Source organism: Solanum stenotomum, chromosome 5, assembly GCF_019186545.1.
Source record: "Solanum stenotomum isolate F172 chromosome 5, ASM1918654v1, whole genome shotgun sequence".
Taxonomy (NCBI): domain Eukaryota; kingdom Viridiplantae; phylum Streptophyta; class Magnoliopsida; order Solanales; family Solanaceae; genus Solanum; species Solanum stenotomum.
In genome coordinates this window covers 51099964-51113247 of record NC_064286.1, presented here as the reverse complement: position 1 = coordinate 51113247, position 13284 = coordinate 51099964, and the positions used below count along the sequence as shown (strand labels likewise).

General features: G+C 31.9%; 2 protein-coding genes and 1 pseudogene across 2 annotated transcripts; 1 reads left to right on the top strand and 2 right to left on the bottom strand.

Moving 5' to 3' along the window:
- Positions 1-58: 58 nt before the first annotated feature.
- Positions 59-2349, top strand: LOC125864133 (beta-fructofuranosidase, insoluble isoenzyme 1-like; annotated as a pseudogene).
- A 533-nt stretch (positions 2350-2882) lies between these two features.
- LOC125865558 (WRKY DNA-binding transcription factor 70-like) lies at positions 2883-4784 on the bottom strand. Its single transcript, XM_049545761.1, has 3 exons — positions 4516-4784; positions 4106-4210; positions 2883-3514 (listed from the first exon to the last, which is right to left on the bottom strand). The coding sequence occupies exons 1-3, from the start codon at positions 4782-4784 to the stop codon at positions 3232-3234; spliced, it is 657 nt and encodes a 218-aa protein (XP_049401718.1). The 3' UTR covers positions 2883-3231.
- A 3375-nt stretch (positions 4785-8159) lies between these two features.
- Positions 8160-13072, bottom strand: LOC125865961 (uncharacterized). The gene is made up of 7 exons (XM_049546233.1): positions 12402-13072; positions 11671-11751; positions 10790-10864; positions 9325-9369; positions 9147-9236; positions 8928-9029; positions 8160-8647 (listed from the first exon to the last, which is right to left on the bottom strand). The coding sequence occupies exons 1-7, from the start codon at positions 12921-12923 to the stop codon at positions 8465-8467; spliced, it is 1098 nt and encodes a 365-aa protein (XP_049402190.1). The 5' UTR covers positions 12924-13072; the 3' UTR covers positions 8160-8464.
- Between the last annotated feature and the right edge of the window lie 212 nt (positions 13073-13284).

The window sequence follows — 13284 nt, the reverse complement described above, 5'->3', positions numbered from 1 at the left end:
AGCTAAAATCTCAATTCATTTATATTAGTTTGTTTATTGCTTTTTTTTAATAGGTCTAATGTATTACAATGGAATTTATCATCTATTTTACCAGTACAATACAAACGGATCAGTATGGGGCAATATTGTTTGGGCTCATTTTTATGCATCTCGGACCTTTAATGAATCTGATGTTTTTCCAGAATTAGATTCCATCAAGAAAGGATGATCAGGAATTCAGGCTATTCCTCATAAATTATGGATTGATCCTAGTGGCAAACATTTGGTTCAATAGCCTGTTGAAGAATTAGAAATGTTAAGAAGGCAAAAGGTTGAGCTAAGAAATTATAAATTAAACAAGAGAGAAAATGTGGAAGTTCAAGGAATCACACATGCACAGGTTTGATTTTTTTTATTTTTGTTACAAGATAAATATATAATTTTGTATGAAATTATTGTGACCTACAATAAGTTACATGTTATAGTCATGGAAATAACCACTAAAATATATCATACGATATCATTTTCCTAGGCATATGATCATTTCTCAAATTTGCAATAATGTAAGATGTATTATGATTTGAAATGTTTTTTTTTGTATGAAATGATAACTATAGGTTAATTTGTGAGTGTTAATATGATGACAGGTTGATATTGAAGTTACATTTTCCTTTTCAAGTTTGGAAAATTCAGAAGAATTTGATCCTAGTTGGGCTGATCTTTATGCCCAAGATGTATGTGCCATTAGGGGTTCGACAGTTCAAGGTGGACTTGGTCCATTTGGACTTCTAACATTGTCTTCTGAAAATCTGGAAGAGTATACACCTGTATTCTTCAGAGTGTTTAAAATTCAAGATAAATACAAGGTTCTCATGTGTTCTGATGCCTCAAGATTTATCTTTTGATCACTTTTTTTTATCAGCAAGTATTATGGTGAGATCCCTCCCCCTAAATCAAAGAGATCTCAGACTTAAAGTTTGGGAATGTAAAGATACTCATAAAGAATGCTCTGCTTGTTTAACAAATCTTATAAGATGTGGATTTAAGTTAGTTGGGCCATTGAGTTCTTGATATCAAATAATTATGAACATGAAAAGTATTATTATCTTTATACTTTTGCATTTGGATAACCTTGCCATTTTATTTTATTTTAATTTGATAGGTCAAGCGTTAGAAATCATAAAAAGATGTATAAACCATCTTTTGTTGGATATGTTGATACAAATCTAACCGATATAAGATTGTCGTTACGAAGTTTGGTAAGCTTTCTTTGGTACTTTTTTCATATCAAATGCACTAGAAACTCATATTTTAACTCATTTTTCTTTAGTGCCGTATTGACAATTAGTTGATTTGTTTTCTTCAAATTGATCACTCAATGGTTGAAAGTTTCAGTGAAGGTGGAAAGACATGCATTACATCAAGAGTTTATCCAACATTTGTTATCTCCTGTATTCAGGTTAGTCCAAAAATACAAAAACAGAGAGTACATGAAATAGACAGAATGATTTTAATCCGATTCCACAGAAACCACTGTGTTTCCTTAAGAAATTTAATCCCCTCACTTTACCCGAGGTTGCAGATTAATTCCTCCCAAGATAAAACGGATTAACCTGTTAAAGAAGTAGCGGTACCTCACACTTCAATAACTTCAATGAACGCAAGAACAACAACAAGAGCACACACAGACTCAGTCAATCGACAATTTTGTTTATGTAAGAAAATGTATGCAGAGAGGAAAAAAATTTCAGTGTTTAAAATCGGAAAAAACATCTCTATTTATAGCCATTTACAGCAAGGAATACGTCTATTCAGACAATTCTGTTCAGACCCATTTTTTCTAGAAGGTTGTGTCTTTTGGGAAAAATAACGACTTTTCGGAACGTTATTACCGTTGCATACGAATTTCAAATAAATTTCATTGCGCCAAATTAATTCTGTTATTTAACTAGCATTCTGAATTAATTTATAAGAGAAAAGAAATGAATTAACAAGATTGATTAAATAAATTTTGTCCAAAAATATTATCAATCAATCACATCATTTGCCGAAGCCGAAGCCAAGCGACGACGATGACGCGAGGGGACACCTTCTTCTTAACCCTTTAAGAACTAAAGGAAGTGTTTCCTAATATAAAGACAACAATATGATAAAAATGACTTTTCATTTTCCCTCCAAAATTGGTTCCCCCACTTTCATTGGTTCTTCCTCTTTCCATTTTATCTTTTTTTATTTTTCATTCACACCTTGCTAAACCCAACAACATTAGCCATCTATGGAGACACACATTTGTTTGCTTTCAGCAATGGTACCGAGACAGTCAAAATTGAGACTCTTAATGCCTGAAACATGGCTAAATCCGAGAGATAGATTTAAAACATAAGTGCTTTGAATTTTTCTTTCTTTTTCTGTGTTGGCCCATTTTTGGGATGAGAACTTGTACAAATTTGCTATTTCTAGCAAAGCATGAATGAAATATTCTTCTTTTCTATTAAATTGAATTGATGACGCTTAATATAGAATGCAATTATCTTTCTATTGAGTTCTTATTTCATATCAAAATACTCAAATGTATACTTATTCCTTGCATGTGTATATATATATATGAACTGTAGACAAATAAAAGACTTGTATACGTGTAACTCAATGTAATGAAGTCGAAAATTTCTCCAGCTAGAAGAAATAATTGAGCTGGAAAACTTTCATGGATTGATGTCTAGACTAAATTAGTAACTACCTTTAGATAAGACATTATTTTCGGTCTTCAACCTTTTCCTATGGTATGCAACTTAAAGTGATGTGAAATTTATCCACACTATAATAATAAAAATAATAACAATTCCTATGATAAACAATAACTAAACTAAACTACACAAAAGTTTTGTTAGAGAAAAAAATTAAGATCGAAAGGAAAAGGAATATATAAATGTTGGAGCCAAAATTATTCTCATTCCAAAGTACATAACATTATACAAAATATTTACACAAATTCCATTAACCCACCCCACCCCACCCCCACCCCCACAATCAACAATCTACACGAAAAAAATACATGTTAAAATTTACACAAGGTACGTCATGAAAAAAGATTGTATTTCAAGGAATGTGATGTCAACACAACTTATTCTACTACAGTATCAATAGCTGCTTTCACTATTCGAATCTATCACTTATAAATTATTCTGAGACAACTTTTATACCGTTGATCCAATAAGACTCCCCTCCCAGAAAATTAAAGCCCAATATGTATGTTTAAAATTCACAAGACAAATCAACAGTTTCCACCATCATACCCAAAAAATGGTGATGATTATTATAATTATTATTGGTAGAATTAAAGTTAAGTAAGACTGAGTTAGAATCTTCATGATCATTTGGAGAATCACATATCATTTGAGAAACTTTAGGACAAGTTTTGCAAGTGTGATGACCATAATAAGTGATTCTAAACAGTGGTGGATTTTCTTGAATTCTTTGCACCTGTTTGTTTGCTTGACAATCTTGATCAAATTTATGAGTGCACCTAAAATAATTCCTGCATGTTTTTATTAATATGTATATTTATATGTCAAAATCACTAATTAGCAACAAAAAAAAAAATTAAACTATATACAAATGCATAGTACAATGACAACGATGATAATAATATATTTAATGTAATTTCACCTATATGTAGCGTCTAAAATTGAATATGCACATCTTACCCCTGCCTTGGAGAAGTAGAGTAAAAACTTTTTTTGAAAGGTTCATTTATGTCATTTATTAAAAGTTTGGTTCATCTATGTCATTTCAGTTAACAAATAATGGAATGAATGAACATTTTCTCAAACAAAAATGACACAGATGAATCAAACTTTTAATAGATGACATAAATGAGTCTTTTCTTAAAGTTCGATCATTTAAATCTTTTTTCATAATTAATAAAGATTCTTAATCATATGCACTGGTTATAAAAAAAATTATACAGTACCATCTAAGTTATCTTTACTTATATATATTGCAGGTTATTTTATAATTACATATTCCACATCATAAGAAAACTTAATTACCTATAAATATCATTAGAGTGATCTAATAGTATTAAAATAATTTTTTTTTTATATATATATATATTGTGAGGTCAAACCTTGGATATTTGTCATTAAGGATCTTTTTTTGACCATATTTTCTCCAAGCATGGCCATCATACACCAAAGTTGAAGTTTCTTTTACGCTTGTCTCTAAAGTTCTCCTGCAATCAGATTTTCCCCAAATTAATATCTTAAATAATATAAATAACTTTTAATTTTTTTTTTTTTATAATATATACTTCCTATTTTACTTTTAATAACATGCATATATTCCTCATTCATGTTGTTAACTATAGCCATAGAAATATAAATATATACTTCTTCGATCTTATGTGATATCGAAATAAAGAAAGACATCTTGAAACAAAAGAAAGTATAGTTTTGGTATGAATATGTTTAAATTTTTATTTTAAAACTTCATGTTCAATTAAACAGTATTGTAACATATATAGTAGAATATAATCACCTTCTCTTGTATCGTCCTCTTCGATCTTTCAACAATGAAATCTTGCAACTACTACTTGATGAGTCTTCATTAGAGCTTAATATTGATAGAGTCGCACAAAATGAACTCATTATTTTTCCAACCAACTTATATGCATCTTCATCATCTACATGATCTACATGCTTCTTTATTATCTCTCTTAGCCTACACGTAAATTCCCGGCCACGATTCAATTCTACTATTATTTTCTCTAGATCAGACGTTTTGCTTTTTACCAAAGATGACTTCATATTATAATTTTCTTATAAGACTCTATTGAGGATTAGATGAGAGAGCTTTATTTATACGCAAAAGGGAAAAGATTTAAAAGAAAATTTCTAGGAAAATTCATGCTTAGCTTGTGGAAATACAAAGCCCACGCGCACTAATTGAGGTTGTTTTGGTTGTTAAATGTTATTTTAGTCTTTTAACTTTTGTCTCTATTTCAATTTACGTAACACATTTTAAATTTTGAGATTCAAATAAGTGGATATTTGATTATAAATTTTCATATATCTTTTAAATATTTTAAATTGTCAATTACTATGACTTATAGTATTTCTTATGTAATTTACAAATATATAAATTTTTATTTTTAAAAAATTTGAAGATTTCATGAGTAAATTCTCAAGTAACTTAAATTGTTTGACTCTCGAAAATCAAAATGTGACACATAAATTGGGACAAGGAAATATTATTTAAAATTTACATATTTGAAAACTAGTAAAAAATACTATAAGTCACAATATTGATAATTCATATATATATATATATATATTACAATCCTAGAAAGACTTGTTCAATCTTCAAAATTTGAAAGGTGACACATAAATTGAGACAAATAAAGTATCTTTTTTTTAAAAATATTTATTAAGTTTTTCATTTTCAATAGCCAACAAGTATAAACCACAAGATTTAAAAAAATTCATTTATTTCTTGAATTCCGTATTCAATCAAACTAAAATATTTAAATTGGGAGTAACAAAATACTAATCGGATGATGAAATTTGAAATTAAATGAATTTGACTTCTCTTTTTTTCTAATAATTGAACCTATAACTGTTCTATGCAATAAATATTGGGTTTGAGTATAAGGGTCTGTTTGGATTGACTTTTGGCTTATGACTTATAAGTCGAAAGCCATAAGTTAGGATTTCTAACTTATAATTTTTGGCTTATTTTTGTTATTTTGACTTAAAAATAAGTGCTTATAAGCACTTTTTACCTTTACCAAAACATTTCAAAATTGCAACTATTTTTGGCTTAAAAGCACCTAAAATAAGTCAATTCAAACGGACACCATGTACCTCGTCTTCGCCTGTTAAAAGAAAAATTGACATAATTAACTATTCACCAAAATAATAATTAATAAATATGTATATATATAAAAATTTTATCTGAAAGCTAGCAAAAGTAATTATGTACCTTGTCGAAGAAAAAAAACTACTGTGGGGTCACTTTTGATCTTTGCATGGAAAATGGGTAGAGATTAGATACACGCGCTACAGAGAGCGTCAAGCAGATACTACACGTTGCTGCTAACGTATGCACATGCTGTCACTATAATATCGTCAGCGGCACTAATCTCATTTTAATTGACGTTTAAGAATAGTTAATTAGTGGTTTAAAGTCAAGCACGTAAAGTACAAGTTGAAGGAAGGGTGACACTTTCTTATCGTTGGACAATGGGGACCATATTTTTTAAAAAAAGCTTTTCGTTTCAATTTACGTGAAAGTATTCCATTGAGTATAAAATTTTAAAAAATGAGAACTTTTGAAATTTGTATTCTAAAATAAATTATAGAAATTTATGTGGCTATATGAAAGAGAAAAATATTAAATTTGAAGTTAAATTGTTACTGCTAAATATGAAAAGATATATTATTATCTTTTTTTTCCTCTTTTGCTCCCTTGCTGACTCGAACTCGCAACCTTCGGATTGGAAGTGAGGGGTGCTTACCATCCTAGCAACTCCCTCTCGTCTATTATTATCTTTTTTTAGATCGATCAAAATAAAAAATAAAAAATGTCACCTAAATTGAAATTGTGAAAGTAAAAGAATTGTCTTTGCCTGATAAGTGATAATTTAAAAAATGACCTTCCTTTGTCTTAGTACTATGGTTTTAAATTTTATTACATGTTTCCTCCACTAAATTGTGAGAATTTTGATGGTGATTGGATCGATTAGAACATAATTAAGCAATTAGCTAATATAGTATTTCTTCCGTTTCATTTTATATGACAGTCATATATGATTTATGATAGAGAAAAGATTATAAATGGGGTGTCAACATAAATGCTGTGCATTTTTCGAGTATGCTATTAGATTAAAATATTACTAAGTTCAAGCTCAAAAAATAATAAATAATATCTTTTGTAAATATATGAAAAAAAATTATTATTCCCTTCGTTTCAAAAAGAATGACCTTCTTTCCTTTTTAGCCTGTTTCAAAAAGAATGACATCTTTCTTATTTTGGTAACATTTTAATTTCAGCTTTTCACGTGACATGTTTAAAGCCACAAGATTAAAAGACAATTTTGTACATTTGACATAATTTTAATTTAAGACCACAAGATTCAAAAGTCTTCTTTATTTTCCTAAATTCTGTGTCAAGTCAAACTAGATCATTCTTTGTGAAACGAATGGAGTATATATAAAGTATATATTCCTTCCATTTTAAGATACTTATCTCTTTTATCGAGAGTCAATTTAACTAAAGTAAGTAGCACTAGAGTGGATAAGTGTTGTAAATAGTGAATGACCCCTTTTAGACGTTAGAAAAATATTCCACAAAACAGAAGAAATTTCCAATAACTTTTGAGCCACTAATTAAATATCAGGAAAAATGAAAGGAAAAAAAAAAGTCATGGAGTTGTGGTCCTATAATATAATTCAAATTCTTCTGCATAGTTTATTTATTTATTTGGTTGTTGTTGGTATAGTTAATTCTTGTATTCCAAGAAATCTATGTCCTTAATTTTGAAAGAAAAATGTAAAGTTGGAGAGTGGTAGCTATTGTTAGAATGGACAAATGGATGGATTTGGACTGAAGTAAAACGGATCAAAATAAATTGATCAATATATTATACAGGGAAAAAACTCAAATATGCTATCGAACTTTGAGAAAATCCTCATCTATGTCATCCATTAAAAGTTTGATTCATTTATATCGTTTCCGTTTGAGAAAAGGTTCATCCATGCCATTATTTGTGAATTGAAAATAGTTTCAATTTTGCTGAACTATTTTTTACACGTGGTCACTTATGATTCGGTCACGTCATTAATTAATCATTTTTAAAAAGGGAAAAATGCTCAAATATTTCATCAAACTTTGAAAAAAGACTCGTATATGTCATCTAATAAAAATTTGGCTCATTTATGCCATTTCAGGTAACAAATAATGACATAAATGAGCCTTTTCTCAAATGAAAATGGCACAGATAAGCTAAACTATTAACGAATGACATATATGAGCTTTTTCTCAAAGTTCGACAGCATATTCGAACCTTTTTCCTTTTCTCACTCTAGCAAAACCCATTAAAACATGAGCGGGTTACATGGTTTTGTGACAAATTTGCCACCCATGCGCCATACCCCATAGCTACTGCCATTGTGTCATAAAAATTCAAGAAGATACAATAAGTACAGATGGTCACTTTGGTCATACAATTAGCTACATGAACTCAGAGACTGTGTTAGACACTGTACAGATTACAAGAGTCTGGTGCCAAAAAGGCAGTTATTTTGACACAACGTACCAAAACAGACCCTCTCTTAAAACATATACCAAAATGGAAACGTCACTCAAAAATGGGCAATTGTGTATTACACCGTTAACGTAAAAATTGTGGAGAAATCTACATTTTAGAGAAAGGACAGAGAATCAGTGTCCTTTTGGTGTGATGTACATTGTGGAGAAATGTAGCAGATTAAAAGAAATCCATAGGGAGGTCCCAATCATCAGCAAGTTCTTTCAGTTTCTTCCTTAACTTTTTTCCTGAAGATTTTTTACGACTTCTGCTATACTCCGGCTTAGCACGTGTGTTTCTTAAGTTGCTATAATCTTGCATTTCATCTGCAGAGTAAGCCATTTTCTGGGCATCCCATAATCCCTGGCCAATGTCATAACGACACGGTTAGAATAATTATCATTTCTGCCATCAAGCAGCACTAAGTCTAACTGTGGCTCAATCACATGAATCGGTTTTCCTAATCAAGGAAAAGAGGGTATTTTGGTAGGGTGAAGAAATCGTCATCTGACTTGGTAAACTCAAAAGTCTTAAAGTACAGAAATTCATAGGCCAGCACAGATAGAACTTCCAAGAAAAATATCAAAAGGGAAACAGTTACTCCGCTAATATTGACTAATCGACTATGAACACTCCAAAGTACCTTAGTAAGTCTCTGTAAGCGTGAAGCTGCAGCTTCATGAACAACAATGGTATCTGATAAAACGTCGACCACATCCTCAACAAATAAACCGTAGGTGCTGACCTGATATAAACCAAGTTCAAGTGTCAAGCACGCAACACATACTACTGACTAGAATGATAGATAGGAGGAGGTCAACAAGTAGCTGCAGTAAAAGAAAATTCATTCGTATTAACCTACCAAGGTGGATGGTATTATGGATATTCCCAAGGAATCAAGCTCCAGAGATTCTACTGCCCCTGAGTTAATATTGAAAGTATAGCCACGAACCTACAGAAAAATAATATTTGTTTCAGATAAAGTAAGCTAATCAAATTTAGAGTAATACAGATACGGGAAAAATGAAGCACAGAATCACCTTCCCAACATTCCGTTGACGTGGCGTTACAACGTTGTACCCCACCTGCAGAAGAGATGTAAGAAAAATAAAGAAAGAAGCAAATGCCATACTCGAAGAAATAAGAAAAGCGATGGGAAAGAAAAGATAAATAATGAGAGGTGGCAATTCCATAAGCATGAAAGCATTCTTTCAAATATTCACGCGAAAACCATGCAGATATTGAAGAGACAGAAAAGCCAGGGAAAGATATATATCTGAGTTGATCTCTTCACCATTGGGGGAAGAGCAAAAAGGATGGAATACATTAGAATGCCATTCTTTTTAATATCATGCCCAGCGCCAGTTCATGCTCCACACTAGACTATTTTTATTTTTTTTGAAAATGGTAATGCTCCACACTAGACTATGAAAACACAACTAAAAGAAAAGGCATATATAGTTGTTGGTTCATATACATGTACAAGCTGTTTTCATATACATATAACAGAAATCTATAGAAAAAAAATAAAAGACAGACAAAACCCATTTGGAACTGAATATTAATTTCTTTCATTGTACTATTAGTTGTTGAAACAAACATTTTCATCTTACTCCAAGAACTGATATTCCAGTGGGAAAATTCATTTTTAAGGCATATCTTTTCCCCTTGATGCCTGAGTTTTGAAGGAGGCTCATGTTGTCGACCAGGATGTGAGCCACTCATACATGAAGCAGTTCATTAACAGAGAAAAGTATCATAGTGCAATTGGTCAGGCAGTATCCTTTACTTGTGGATCCTTCATCCCATTCCCATTAGTCCAAAGAGGGCCCATGTGAGGTGCTTCAATCGCAATATGCTAGATTTCAACTAAATATTTAGACTTGCCAGGATCAATTTTAGTCATCAGACTGAGAACAGAGTCTAGGAAGCTTTCCATGGAAAAGGATGAACTCCACAAGTAAATAACCAAATTGGTCTCTGCCATTAATGGTGTATACTGATTTGGTTTTCAAACTTCAATTTATTCCGAAAATGTCCTCAATGTTCAAAATCAATTTTTTAAGTGGTCCTTGACCTTACAACCCTGAAATGTGATCAGTATGCACTCGATTTCATTGCTGGTAAAAGTTTTTCTTTAATCAGTACCACTGGTAAGAGCTCTACCAGCAGTATTCAAGGGCAAATATTAGAAAAGAAACTAACTATTGAATTTTTCTTGTTATGACTTTAATTTGAATTTCAAGCATATTCACATTTTATCCATAAATTGCCTTAAGCTCATTGTATCATACCATGGAAATAAGGAATGAATTTACATCACGATACCAGTTGCATATATATACTTAAGCAGCGTCTATATGATGCCTAATGAGTTCAATGGAAAAGAGAGTTTAGTTCATAGACACAATCGGTTAACTGACCAGGAGCATGGAGAAATATCTCCCAGGTACTCCGGGTATCAGTAATCCACATAGGAAACCAACAAGGAGTGAAAGAGCATACCAATGTCTGCAGTCCAACAAGCTTGAATTCATTTTCCATCACACTCTCATCCCCAACAAGCACAACATCTCCTACCTGAATTGAACGTTGAAAATACACAGTTAATAGCATCATAATCGATAAGAAAGTACCAGGCTGATAAGTTCACTAACAGTCCAGGATACACAAAAAACAAATTTTGGAATCAGAGAAAGGTTGAAAGCTGAAAAGCTCATAAAGGTACCCCTAATACCAAACAGATTAAGGTGCATGACTTCTACCTCATTTGGAAAAAAATTCAGGATGTTTTGATGAAGTGGTTAATTTTAAGTAGTACATCTTAAAAGGAAAATCTCTTAAGCTCCTTAAATGCAAAATACTCTTTTAAGGTTAGGTTCAAATAAAACATAAGCAGCAAAACCTATCTTCACTCATGCAATATTGCTTGATCGGCTCTTACGCCCATTGTCCAAGATCACCCCCATCCCCAACCATCACCACCCCACAAAGGCCAAGTGGGAGTTAACGCTGTGTCTCAGTCCCAGCAAACATTCTGGAACTATGTTATATAAGTATATTTTTTTCTTTTCTTTTGAACAGGGCTATAGTTAGCAGAATTAGGATGTCTGACAGACTTGTACAATTATGTAAAAGTAGCTAAGAAAGGTGGTATCCCAAAACTGCAAACTCTATTCTTTAAACAAGTCTAATAATGATGATGAAATTGTACAGGAAGTAGGGAAACTATATGCAACCAAACCTTGATATATTCTACAAATGTCAGATTAATTATCTAATTCTATGTTATACCAGTAAAGATACAATCTGAAATGGTTGAATCACAAGCTTGAGATAGAAAAGTAGGCATTCGAGAGCTACAACTTTTACGTGCATGAGGTTACCTGTTTGACATCCTCCAGCAGAAATTTTTCCCCTTCACCAGAAAGTAAGTTTGGCCTCACTTCAACTAGGAAAACAATCCACTGTGGAAAAGGAAAACAGTAAGTAAAGCAGAAGATGGCGCATATTACTGAAAACAAGTCTATTAAGTATCAAAGAGCAAAAATGTAGAAATTGAGTAAATGGACTTTTGGGGATTGTTTGGTGGCTGGTTAGAGAGATGCAGGCATTAGAAATACAAGGATTAGTTATGCGGAAATTCTGTATTATTTTATGGAGGGATTAGTTACACCTTCAATCCAATATAATATAATACAATACATAAGTTCTTTCATAACTTAAACATGTATTAGTTATGCGGATTTCTAGTTTGCAAACCAAATACCGTATTGGTTTTATACATGACTAACTTACCTACTAACCAGCTACCAAACATGTAATTACTTGTGCAACACTGCAATATTTAATATTTGCATTACTCACATCCAAACCATCTACCAAACGACCCTTTAATACTGCCTGTAAAAGAGGATCAGATTACATGGGATGCTTTTCTCCAAGACATAACCTCCACGATGAGGAAGATTTGGAACTGTCTTTAGCTAAAAGTTTTGTTCGAAGATTTGCTAGATTTTCTTAGGTAGCTCAGTAAACTTTGAATTGCAGAACAGGAAAAACCGATATATCCTCTATAATATAAGAGAGTTTGAAGTAGAAGGGTTGTTGAACGTACAGAATTTATGTCCACCCAAAGCTGCGAAACAAAGCCCAAGCTGAGAGCAGACTGAATGCTGATCACTTGCTTCGCAATCAAATTCGATCTTTTCATCATTTGCTTCTTCCTCCGCACAATCCCCTTTTCCAGTTCAAGTTTTTCTCCCACTTCTCTTTTCATTATCTCCTCTGCTTCTCTACCCAATTCAAGAAACCTAACCCCTCTATCATCATCCTCATCATCAATTCCTTTTCTGGGACTCGGAATCTCCGCTTGTTTTTTAATTTTTGAAGCTTCAATCACCGGAATTTCAGTTTCTCCCTCTTCTTTTAACCATAAATCATCGAAAAAATCATACCCATCTGAACTACTCAACTTGGGTATGCCCCTTTTCGATTTACCAAGGTCTAAATTGCGATGTGAGTAAGGAGTACTACCAAAAACGGGTGGCGATTTGTGGGTCAATTTGGAAGTAGTAAAGCCAAATGAAAACGAAGGAGAATGAGGAAAGAAAGTAGTAGGAGAAAAGCAATTGCACATAGCGAAATGAGGGAAGTGCAGTTTTCAGCTAAAATCTGATCAACTCGTCGGTTTTCATGGCGATTCTTCGAGTTCCCTCTCCCTCTGCAGTTATCGCCTCTCCGATATCTCTGACGTGTCCTCTAATAGATTTTCTTTTTGGAAAATATTTTTTTAAAAGTACTCCTGAATTATTGAAAATAAATTTAAAATATCTTTGATTTATTAAAAATAGCTTAGAAATACCATTGTTGTTAAATCTTGAAAATAATATATTTTTTCTATTAATTTAATTTTTGGAGGATTAATGATATGTGGATAATAACCTTTAAAACAAATGTGCTTGTTTTTTATGCAACAATTTTCGTATTTTATATTCTCT

What these genes read in the sequence shown, in the direction of transcription:
- LOC125865558 (XM_049545761.1), bottom strand. Translation starts at nt 4,784, where the DNA reads ATGAAGTCATCTTTGGTAAAAAGCAAAACGTCTGATCTAGAGAAAATA. An exon ending in AGAGGACGATACAAGAGAAG is followed by an intron (nt 4,211 to 4,515) that starts GTGATTATATTC and finishes ATCTGATTGCAG; the next exon opens with GAGAACTTTAGAGACAAGCG. An exon ending in CTTAATGACAAATATCCAAG is followed by an intron (nt 3,515 to 4,105) that starts GTTTGACCTCAC and finishes AAAAACATGCAG; the next exon opens with GAATTATTTTAGGTGCACTC.
- LOC125865961 (XM_049546233.1), bottom strand. Translation starts at nt 12,923, where the DNA reads ATGTGCAATTGCTTTTCTCCTACTACTTTCTTTCCTCATTCTCCTTCG. An exon ending in TTTGGGTGGACATAAATTCT is followed by an intron (nt 11,752 to 12,401) that starts GTACGTTCAACA and finishes CCTTTTCCACAG; the next exon opens with TGGATTGTTTTCCTAGTTGA. An exon ending in CCATAATACCATCCACCTTG is followed by an intron (nt 9,030 to 9,146) that starts GTAGGTTAATAC and finishes GGTTTATATCAG; the next exon opens with GTCAGCACCTACGGTTTATT.